Consider the following 11,650-nt stretch of genomic DNA (forward strand, 5'->3'; position numbering starts at 1 on the left):
TATAGAAATTAATTCTGTCTCTGTATTCAATCATTCATAAGCTTCATGTAAGTAGAAATATTTGTTGCGTTAAATTACCAACCGTGCTCAAATCTCAACCCAAGGACCATTACGACACACCTCCATACAAAGCCATTTTGCTTATTATTATACTTGCAGTGCATTATATAACTGCAGTGCATTATATAATTGCAGTGCATTATGTAACAGCAGTGCCTTTGGAAGAGTAACGATAAGCAAAACTTGAGGGCTACCAAAGTTCACGTACTGGACTTGAGCGAGCCAACTTTAATGCAACAAGATATATCTATTTAAACCACAGATGATTGAATACAGCCACAGTATAAATTTCCACACACACATACATTCTCAACGCACTCTCTACAAGCACTTTCCATATTCAATCCACAGAGCATCGGTGGTGTTGAAGTGTCTAGGGAAGCATATACCCTGACTGTTCGTTCCTCGTTGCAAGGTACTGTGGCACTCTGACGTTTTTCCCAATCGAACTGTCCCCCAGCCTGCGTACACTTTGTTCCCCCATATGTTTTCTTTGATTTTCCTTAACTCGGTTATTTGTTTGAAACGTTATTTACCTTGGTTTGCATTTTCATTTGAGTTCTTTGCCGCGTTACCTCGACGATGCGTACCTTGCGTAACCCTCTTGGCCGATCTTGCGATCCTGTGGTAGCCACGAGCACAAGGAAGGAAGCTCGACGACGAGAATCGAGCCGTCCCGAGTCGAAGGTGGCGGAGAGCCACAGGATGGTCTTCAGGGTCGTTCTAACGTTTTCCTTCTTCCAACGAATCGTTTCTACGGGCCCGAGTTCGTCCTGGTGTCGTCGATCGCGTGTCCTCTGTCGCGACCGAAGCTCTTAACCCTTTATAAGGCGGAGAGAAACGGTAGGGATTGGATTCATCGGTCGGATACCTTCTCGCCTTGGTCGATCGTTTTCGTAAAGGAACTCGGGTGGTTCTCCATTTTTTCTTTTATCGATAACTGCACCACTCCCGATCACTAATTCTACATCATTCCGTAGGTCGCAGCCGCTGGCGCTTATAAAGGGTTAACACATCGGCGAACTTGCTCCTGAGTATTGGCTCAATGTCGCTTCTTTGTCGAGAGACCATCTCCCAACAAGCTGGAAACAAGTCGAGAACGTCGACTCCCTTTGGGATCGATCGACTGCTTTCGTGTCTTCCGTTCAACTCGTATTCCAACCTCGCAGGACACCTGAGCGTTCCACGTTAGGAAAGCACCGACCTTTAGAACGCGCCCGATGCTTGGGAAGATTCATTTAAGGGGAACCACATTAGGAGTATTTAGTATTAAGCGTTTCTTGAGATATTTCTCTTTTGTAGGGGAAGAATGTACGTAATGTTTTGTAACTCGAGGGATATTTTAAGGAAGGTTTGGAGTACATTTGGTCATTTTTTCAAGTTATTTCATTGAGTCTAGAATTCCCTAGAGCAAGCTCTTCGAGTTCGTTACAAACGTTTCCTTTGTTTTTCTTTTTTCTTTTTTTTTTAAACTCAAGAGCTAATTGACCAATCGTTTCAAACTTTACTCTGTATACAAACCTTGGATACGAACTAAAGATTGGGACGATGTATCATTGTTTATTGTGTAATACATTTTCATTGCAAATAGCTTCTAAACAAATGGCGTCAATCGGACACCTCTTCTCTAAACGCTCCCGAAGAATTCAATTCAGCAGTTTAGTTCTTATTCTTAGAAAATACGTTGACGATATACTTGTAAAAGAGAATATTTCCAGAACAGCTGAATATCTCGACAACTCGAAGACTCGACTCAGTGAAACGAATCGAAAATTACCAAATGTACTTCCAAACATACCTAAAACGTTCGCGAAGTTACAAAGCAATTATTAAAGGTGGCATATCAGGTTGTCCCGAAAGTTTCTTTCGCGAGTTTGCACATCAATTACCTGATGTGGTCGTCTTTATATAAATAGACAATCTAACTTCGTAGACATTCGTGTTGTAACGGAGCAAAATGAATCCGTGCACGATTGAGTAATGTAACGTAAAACTTAATATACATATATTTAATATACATGTACTTAATATACATATAATACTAATAATATACAACAAGTAATACATGCACGATATAAAACTATCGTTAGTTTTATATTTAGATATATCTATATAAAACGATAGTTTTATATCGTGCATGTATTACTTATTAATAAAGCGAAAGGAACTTTTGGGACAACCCGATACACGTTGTTCCCTAAAAAGAGAACGATCACGAGAACGTTTAATATTTGGCGAAGGACCACAGAGTCCTCCGGGCAAAGGTCACCTCGAGGTCCAGTGACGAGTTCTACCCACGCGAAGCTATCTAGGGCTCAGAGACCGCTACGGTAGACCTCTCGACCCTTAGTCTCCGTGCACGTAGGCCTGATAGACCCTTAGTCGTCGACTTGGTCGTCCTAGCAGATCTATATATCGCCAAGTTAGCAGTGGTCCACGCAGTCCTCGACCCACTTCTCTCTCCCAACGCTCGCGTCGAATCAGTTTCTAATCAGTTTCTAATAAGTTTCTAATCAGTTTCTAGGAGCAACGCGGTAAACGGTGCTAAAGAACCTCGAGCTTTGGAAGTATTCCAAACTGTGACTGAGATAGCAACGATGTTGACATTGACACCTCGAAGGGAGACTAAGAAGTGACGTAGCCATCGCTTTGTGTAGAACGAATCCCTGAACAATTTCTCGTCGAGAGCAACCGACTCGAAGAATCGATTTAGATCGACTATATTTTCCTGCGTTCGCGATAATCAGGGACGTGTCCTGTATATATTCACCGCTGTATTCCCTCCAGGGTGACAGAGGACCATTTAGGAATCGATGCTCGAGCGAGAGTCGGAAAGGACCAGGTCCTTCCTCGTCGACCAACGCCCTTGTATTCTTTTTGTTTTTCTTTCTTATCGTTTTCTCGACACCCCTGTCTTTGGTTTCTCTCGAAGGGAACGGGTTAAGTCTGATGAAGCAAGCGCCTACTTGATACCAAACCGCGGCTCTCGCGATCGTGTAAACGACGTTACACTTTTACACCCTCGCGAGGATCTTGACTCAACTTTGGGGGACGTCTTTGGACATGCGATTGGGGGGACGTTTGCATGGTCCGAAGCAAGAGTATATTTTTGACAAAATGAAGAATTCGCCGAGATATCTCCACTTTCTTTATTCTGTTCACTTATCTTCGCTTTCTGTCTTATTTCCTTTCTTCTTACTCTCGTAACACTACGTAAATACGAAAATGTAAGTTACAATCGGTCCTGTAAGCATTCGTACCCTCTGTGTCTCTTTATCTAAATTAAATGGTAGGTCTCGCGTTTCCAAATTGATTCTTCATTATGAATATACATATATATGTGTGTGTGTGTATACACACGTGTGATATAATATAGAAAACGTACATAAAACATTCATTTATCAATCAGTGAGTGAAATCCGCAGTCTATGACAAAATATATATATATAAATTATTAATGTATATATTTATAAGGAAACATTGATTTTGTTAATGCACCATTTAATTCAGACTTTCTGTGATAGACGTGGGAGACACATATTTATACTTCTGGAGTCCGGTACCATATATATATATTTGTACCCCACTTACCGAAGAAACTTGTCTGAATTAAATCATAAGTTCGATGTTTCCAAATAAATGTATCATGTGAAGTTCATTCGTGTATTTATGATGAATATATTTATAATGAAATGTTAATTGTGGCAGCATCAAGTCCACCATTTAATTCAGGCCTGCAATGGACAGTGGAGGGTACGTAAAGTCAATCTCATAAGTATTCAGTTCGTACCCTGTATCGAAGGAATTTATCTAGATTAAAAGACAGGTTTAAAATGTTTGCGAAGTAAACTTGATGTTAGTTACCAGGTGAATGTTTCGTTATGAACATATACAGGTTCGTTATATTCGTAATGAAACATTTATTTGAGACACGTCGAACCTTACCATTTCAGTCTAATAATTGAGAAAAGTTTCTTCGATGGTTATAAAGGGTACGAGTGCTTGTGTAACTATATGTGTGAACCATGAAAAAGACTGAACACGATCCACCTGATTCGCGCCCCTGCGAGTTTACTCTGTAAGCAATAAAACAAACAAGTATTATAGATACCAAGTTAAGCTAATTATGTAAATTGAATGTGTAACCTACTTTCAGACGAGCAATAGAACTCTGGTGCAGAATGTATCTGTGACAGGCAGATCCCCCTCTCAGGATTACTATATGGTTAGTCCGCAAGTCCAATCTCCGCACTGTTTGACCGTTCTTAAATATTAATTCTTTATTTTCTATATACATATCCATGTATACATATATATATACATATATATATGTGTGTGTTAAACGTGTGTGTGTGTGTGGTATACATATACATGCATGTACATATATGTATATATCTATATGTATGTTTACCTTTGTTTTTTTCCATTAACCAGTTTGTCTCTTACTACTTGGGTTTCCTTTTCTTTCTTTTTCTTTTTTTTTTCTTTTAATTTTTCATTTGATTCTTTTGCTTTCAAGTTTGACGTACTTGGTTACTCTCTTACTCGTTTACTCTGCGCTCTTTAACATTACTATAATACTTTTCTTGAACGTTGAGATTCACGCTCATCTTGATTTTAATTTCTAACTGGACTTTCTTTCACAACTGTTTCTGCCTATCTTACTTTCTTCGCCCAGGCCTAAGTTTGTCTTCTGGTCGTGTCTGTCTTTCCAACGTGTATTAACTCGCCTGTTTCTGCTCTGTTTCGTCGCAGTTCTGCTTGGAAGTCGCTTCTCTCGCGCAATTTCTTTATTATTTGTATTACTTGCCCCGAACTTCCAACCTTTCCCCTCTGTATTCACTTTAGCCTTTCGTGGTCCACTTAAACTGAGATTCTCGACACGAGGAGTTCCTTTCGAAGGGTTAATCCACATCCTCACGCTTTATACTCTTCTTTCAGCTCCTTGGAATCCTTGCAAGCTGTCGATTGGCCTGAGAATCCTGACGTTTGGCAAAAACTTCTCCTGGCACTTTGCGAAAACATATTTTACTTACTTTTAACACGTTGGCTGCCAGACTGATTCACTTAGAAGTGTTTACAGAGATAAAATTTTGTCTAGAGGCAATTGAAAACTATAGAATATAATATCGTATTACTTGCTTTTGTGTTATTGTCAAGATTTACGAATTCAACATGTTAAACTCTACCTACGCTGTGATATTAACACTTTGCCTACTGGCAGCGTTTAACTTCTGGAATTCATTGTATAGAAATAGACAAAGTTCTTGTTATGCCAAGCATATAGGACCTGGAAATTAACGTTTGTGTAAATTAATATCCACTGACGTACAAAGTCCTCTTTAAATGACGTATTAAAGGAAAAGTGTTCTCAGAATCACAGCGTAACTTTGTATTCCTCTTTATTTGCAGTGATTCTCAGGCCATCGATTAACTTGTTCATTATTTATCAATCTTAATTACTTGTCATTGTTTTCCTTACCAACTAAAATATTATCCAAATATTTCCTTACCAACTAAGAAATTGAAGTAAAGATTTCTTCCTTCGAACTTGACCTTCCGTTCTTAATTTCACTAAACCTAATCGCTTCCAATTTCCATCTTAACCATCATTCTCTTCTAAATTGTTGCATGCACGTTTATGCGTATATGTATGTACGTACACAATTTACCCGTATATACGTGTATATACGTAAATATATGTATACATACACACGTGTATGTGAAATGCATGCGCGTATGTATACGCGTATATGAACGCGTGTACGCGTATATATGTGTGCTTGGAAAACACATACACGGCAACGTACGCTTTTGCAATTTCTATTTCTTTCTTTCTTTTTTATTTTTCCCCTCTCTCTCTCTCTCTCTCTCTCTCTCTCTCTCTCTCTCTCTCTCCTTCTCTCTTTCTCTATCTCTATACTGGACACACTATGTCGATTACCAGTTTATTTATTCCGTTTCACGCCATTCAGTTAATTTTAGATTGCGTCGCGATATTCCGCGTGGCTCTACAGGACACTTCCTTCGGTTGATTTACATCTCAGTCTTTCTTTGGTTTCATTAAAAGTTTTTGTTTCAGGGTCAGATTAATTTCGAGTCGTTGACAAACCGTTTCGTCGACGCTGTTCTACCAAAACTGGCCACGAACTTGTCGACAATGTTCACAGTATCCTAGTTCTGTTGGCAATTACACGTGTACACAATTAGCGCGTGTAATCCACGTACATAATGTACACTACATAAACTGTTACCTTCTATATTGATTCTAACCGTTAATACTTAATAATTCCACTTAATAATTCATTTACACATTATGTAATGTACATAACCGGGAATTACTAGTTACAGAAGCAATTCGGTTACGTAGTAATTTCAGTTACACTATGGTGTGTACTTTAGAGTTATCGTTTAGTTGAATTGCAATACGATTGAATAAGAATTGAGAATAGATTGTGGAAAAATGTAGCGAAAGGTGAAGAATGAAGTAGTTATCAGTGATGGATATGTTATCATGAGTTTCTAGTATACAAACAGAAATAAGGTTCTTTGTGAGATACTATCGTGTTGATTCAACATTATTGAAATTGTAACGTTCAAATAGAAATTAGCTTCTTTGGTCATCACGACATCACTTGTATTACACTAACAGTTGTAATTATGTAATTCGTTTGATTAATCATCACTCTGATCGACATCTGTTTCCATCATCCATTTCGATACAAATTTATAATCCAAAATGGTTCTTGTTAATTAACAGAGTATCGCAAGTCACATAAGTATTTATACTCCCCAAAACGTTCACCGTGGGTGGTTAATATTTTTTCAAGATAAATGCTAGAGATTCCTTGTCGATGAAAGAATGCGATATATTAATTCTTTATTTGGTGTAGACGTACAAATTAATATCATATACAGTCAACATGTTTGATTATTCATTCTGGTACACAATTATATTGAAAGAGTCGATGAAAGTATACAGTACACCGATAAAGCCTTTAATTGGTACAAACATACAAATTTATATCACAAGACACCCAACATTCTTCCAATTTTATTACAAAATTATATCAGAAGAGTCGATGAAAGCATACAGTACACCAATAAAGCCTTTAATTGGTACAAACATACAAATTTATATCACAAGCACCCAACATTCTTCCAATTTTATTACAAAATTATATCAGAAGAGTCGATGAAAGTATACAGGGTACCAATAAGGCCTCTGTTTGGTATAAACATATAAATTAAGACGACCAGCGTATTTGCTAGTTTATTCCACAAGTATATTGGAGAGTAAACAGATGTCGACGAGTATACTTAACAATGTGAACAGTGTTGACAATGGTGGAACAGCGTCGACGAAGTTCTTTTGTTTTTTTTTCGAGGGCAAGTGGACCTCTCGCGTTATCGAGGCTTCAGTAATTCATGAAGGAGCTCCTCGTTTGCCACGCGTTTACAGAATACTCCACGAAACGACGAAAATTCCTCTCCGAAGGAAATGCCCAAGCACCTAGACGCAAACGTATCAAGTGTTATTATTGTACATCGCTCGCAAAAACGCTATTCTGTTATTGAAAGGCTTGCCAAGCTCCTGCGTAAACATGTTACAAGACAACATAAGGACATTATCGACTCATAGGCAGAGATGAAAGTGTAGCCATTCGTTCGTGTCGATGGTAGGAAAATTTAAGCCAGCTTTGGCCGAGGAAGGTGATCAGTCGTTGTGATCGCGAGGACGACGAATCGAGCCGATTCCCTGGGTTTCGACCTAGGATGAGGAGTTTGTATGCTACTCGAAATTCAACATGGTATTAGGTAGTCGAAAATTGTGTATCAGTATATCATATTAACACGTTGATCGCCACCTCACCCATATATGGGTGACAGTGCTTTTCACTGAAAAACGAAAACTATTAATTCTAAAAGTTAAGCGTCATAGAAAATGAATTTAAATGAAATACTTGAATTTTGATGAAGTTACAAAACTAAATACTAAAATAAATATTTCGTTACGCAGTTTCCAAAAGTCTGTAAAGAAAATTTAAACACGGTAGAAATTTTCAAGAGTTTTAGTCTGGCAGTGAACGTGTTAATAGACTGTGTACATGCTAGAAATTCAGAAGACAGGACAAACTTTAAGGATTTAAGGTTGAATTCATTTTCTGCATCTACAATTTGCATAAACGTTTGTGTTCTAACCGTTTAATAATCGAAATGTGAGAGACATGAATTTTATTACATTTTTATTCATCCGTGGGAAGTTTTTTTTAAATAGATTAGACGTTTCTTCGATGAACATGCTTGCCATTTTATTCCACATATACGAACGTATCACATATGAATTGATATCGCAAGATAACCAACATGTTTGCAATTTTATCTGTAATTAATAAAAAAGGAGTAATCTTATTCCACTTACAAACATATAAATTAATATCACGGAACAACCAACATACAATTTTATCTGTAATTAATAGAAAAGGAGTAAACATTCGATTAAAGTTTCCAAAGCGAAAGATCAGTGTCTCTGCTGTAAAAATCAACTAAGTAAACATCATTTTCTTACTTTTCCTAACTTAAACTTGAATTTCGAGTAACGCATCCTCCCCATCGTAGTCAGAAACAGCCAATGAATCTTCTCTTCCACAAAGAGTCATCGCCTTCTTTAATAAACTGGCTTAAGTTTCCACAGGCAGAAAGCTTCTCCTACAGAAGCTCCTCCAGGCCTCCATTCTCGATGGATTCGAGGAAAAGAGCAGCACCAGGGTGTACCTTGTACGTGTGCTATGCGTGTGTGAGCTCACTGCATGCGGACTTTGCGCAAGGAAGTCCAGATCATAGAAAAATTTGGTAAATGGTCCCATAATTTACCAGAATACATCACTTATCAGGCTCCGTTTCCCATCACCAATGGAGAAACTTCGAAACGAGCTATCCGCGTCCGTCAGACCTTGATTTTGCTCCTTTGTCTCTTATTTCTGTTCTTAATCGTTGCAGTGTTCCGTTTGCTGTGATACCATTAACCCAAATTAATGGTGGTATGTGCCAAATGCATCGTGCGCCTTCTCGATGTGCGTGAGTGTGCTGTTGCGTATGTCACGTGCACAAGTATGCTGTCTGTTTGTTTGTGTCTGTCCGTTCGCCGTGTATACGACAGCTGAAGCTCTCATTGAACGAATACCGAGGATACCTGGTGGTCAGTTCACATTTACATTACTTACACACGACGGGCCACGCCTAAACCTGACAAAGGAGAGCCTCGCGGGAACTCGAGGCGGTTTCACGTTAGCTGTAAGAAGGCTATAGATGAAAGATATAGCGAGGAAGACCTGCTTGGAAGATTGTAGATAGAAATTATTAGAACTGTAGCAAGAAGAGTCTCTAAAAAGAGATTTAAGGATACTTTCACAAAGGTATTTTTGCTCAGCTTTTTCCTTGACGCTATTGTCTTAGAGGCCATGGCAAAGATCCGTACGGTTTTTAATATTTATTTATACCTTTTGCCATATTTAGGAAGCTATGTTTAAGCTTGGTGCAGAACCTATGATTCCCCAAGTTCTGAAGAATTCTTCTTTATGTCAAGTCTTGGGTTACTACGCTTACAAGCAGGAAGAGTTGTATTCCAAGCCTTGGGTTACTACGCTTACAAGCTGGAGGAGTTGTATTCCAAGCCTTGGGTTACTACGCTTAGAAGCAGGAAGAGTTGTACACTACGCTTTGGGTTTCCATGCTTAAAAGTAGGAAGCGTTGTACACCAAGCCTTGAATTACCAGACTTAAAAGTAGAAAGAGTTGTACTCCAAGCCTTGGGTTACTACGCTTACAAGCTGGAGGAGTTGTATTCCAAGCCTTGGGTTACTACGCTTAGAGGCAGGAAGAGTTGTACACTACGCTTTGGGTTCCCATGCTTAAAAGTAGGAAGCGTACACCAAGCCTTGAGTTCCCATGCTTAAAAGTAGGAAGCCTTAAACACCAAGCCTTGAGTTGCCACGCTTACAAGCAGAATTAGTGGATTTAAAGATCAAGAGTCTCCTCGCGTCTACGTTAAAGCACGCCTCGAGTTCCATGGACCACCGCAACAGGGAATACATCCTACCACACGACGCGCACAGACAAGCCTGTAAGCTTCAGCAGACGTTCGACAGCCGAGGCGCTTGGCTAGCTGCACACAGAACCCTTCCAAACGACAGAATCAATATCAACACACCTCCAAATACTCGACGCACAGACAAGCCTGCAGCAGAGCTTCGACAGCAGAAGAGCTTGGCTGTACACAGAACCCTTCCAAAAGACAGGACAAACGTCAAAGACACAAACGCCAGAGTAAGCAAGAATACTGACGCCAATCTAAAAACTACAACACGCTGCAAAACGTATCGATGCCGAGGATAGAGATTAAGACTGATGGTATGATTTGTATGGTTTGTTAGCCAGCGGAACCCATTCGGGAGACTGAGGTATAACGGGGCGGCAGTCTTGCCCGCCGCCACACTTTTCCTGTCGGAGTACAAACAAGTACGTAGCTCATATAGATCGCCTGCCGTTAATAATACGTTGTATCGTCAACTTTGCCTATACGTACGCACACCGAGGATCGTCGACGTACGGTGTGCGCCTATCGAAACGTCGCCGTCGGACCCTGGCTGATACTTGTCAAGCATTCGGTCGAATTATTGTAAACAGACGGGTGCAACGAGAATCTTTGTGCAAAATGTTCGCAAACGTACAGCTGGAGACGTTACACGTCGTTCTATGGAGAAATTTGATTATTGAAAATTGATTGCAAGGCTTCAGTGACGACTAGACTGCGATGTTTATGCAAATTTACGTTGTTGTAGTTGTAGACGAAGAATTGAGATCTAAGCGAAAGTATACCGTGTGTTTTATTGATATATTTATATCATATTTTTTTATTGTTGATATTTTATAAATTGTTTGCATTTGTGCACGTTCTCGTACATTCTATCATATTTTCGCTCGCTGTAAGTGCATGAACATCCGCAGGACTAGCGATGACACTTAAGGAGGGAAACCATGTTAGAAGGCTTGATAGATACCAAGTGTTCTTGGCGATTTATTTTCACAGAGAAAAAGTTTCTTAATTTCTGTTAACTTGAAACGAATTCAAAAAGTTACTAATATTTAGGTTACATGAATTCTTCTCTGTGAGAAAAATATCGATAGGAACACTTGATACTTGGACCTCCAACGTGGTTGTAACTTCTTAAGGAGGAGTGAAAAATAGGTATTTTTATATGGTTTTCAAGAGTGACTTAAATGGTGTAAAATCGAATCATGCTCTGTCTCCATGCAGACCCATAAGGGAGGTCTTCTTATGAGAATTGCGAAGCTCTCATCTTTTGTCTTGTCATACAGTCACTAATATTAGATGAAGAGGAAGAAGAAAAGGAAGAAGTTTCCAAGTAGTACATTTTATGCATCTACGACGTACAATAATATAGAGAACACGAGATACACATAATGTATGTTCTCCAATTCATGCAATAACGTTATTACATTTTGCACAAGCGTACGTATTCCCTCTTGTACCACGTGTTTATTATATTAATGTACATCGTAAGTGCATC

General features: G+C 39.1%; 1 protein-coding gene and 1 long non-coding RNA gene across 19 annotated transcripts in view; one reads left to right on the top strand and one right to left on the bottom strand.

Annotated features, from left to right (window-relative positions):
- LOC128881812 (plasma membrane calcium-transporting ATPase 3) overlaps window positions 1–11,650 on the top strand; it is a 74,199-nt gene that overhangs the window by 34,302 nt on the left and 28,247 nt on the right. For 3 of the 18 annotated variants that reach the window (XR_008458181.1, XR_008458180.1, XR_008458179.1), the window contains exons 14-15: window positions 4,217–4,285; window positions 10,493–10,577. The exons of 9 other annotated variants lie outside the window; for them this stretch is intronic. Coding sequence is in view for 6 of the 9 variants with exons in the window: in XM_054133155.1 (XP_053989130.1) it covers window positions 4,217–4,285; window positions 5,002–5,037 (105 nt within the window). In the remaining 3 variants the exon portion in view is untranslated. Of the gene's footprint in view, window positions 1–619; window positions 994–1,040; window positions 2,046–2,577; window positions 2,714–4,216; window positions 4,286–5,001; window positions 6,321–10,492; window positions 10,578–11,650 lie in introns of those variants that run through there. 6 more of the 18 variants (XM_054133161.1, XM_054133149.1, XM_054133155.1 and 3 more) reach the window with 5 other exon arrangements.
- Window positions 4,007–10,384, bottom strand: LOC128881813 (uncharacterized). The gene is made up of 5 exons (XR_008458183.1): window positions 10,159–10,384; window positions 5,574–9,253; window positions 4,472–5,350; window positions 4,211–4,324; window positions 4,007–4,136 (listed from the first exon to the last, which is right to left on the bottom strand). It is a non-coding gene; the product is annotated as an uncharacterized LOC128881813 (long non-coding RNA).

Source organism: Hylaeus volcanicus, chromosome 9 (genome assembly GCF_026283585.1).
Source record: "Hylaeus volcanicus isolate JK05 chromosome 9, UHH_iyHylVolc1.0_haploid, whole genome shotgun sequence".
In the NCBI taxonomy this organism is placed as follows: domain Eukaryota; kingdom Metazoa; phylum Arthropoda; class Insecta; order Hymenoptera; family Colletidae; genus Hylaeus; species Hylaeus volcanicus.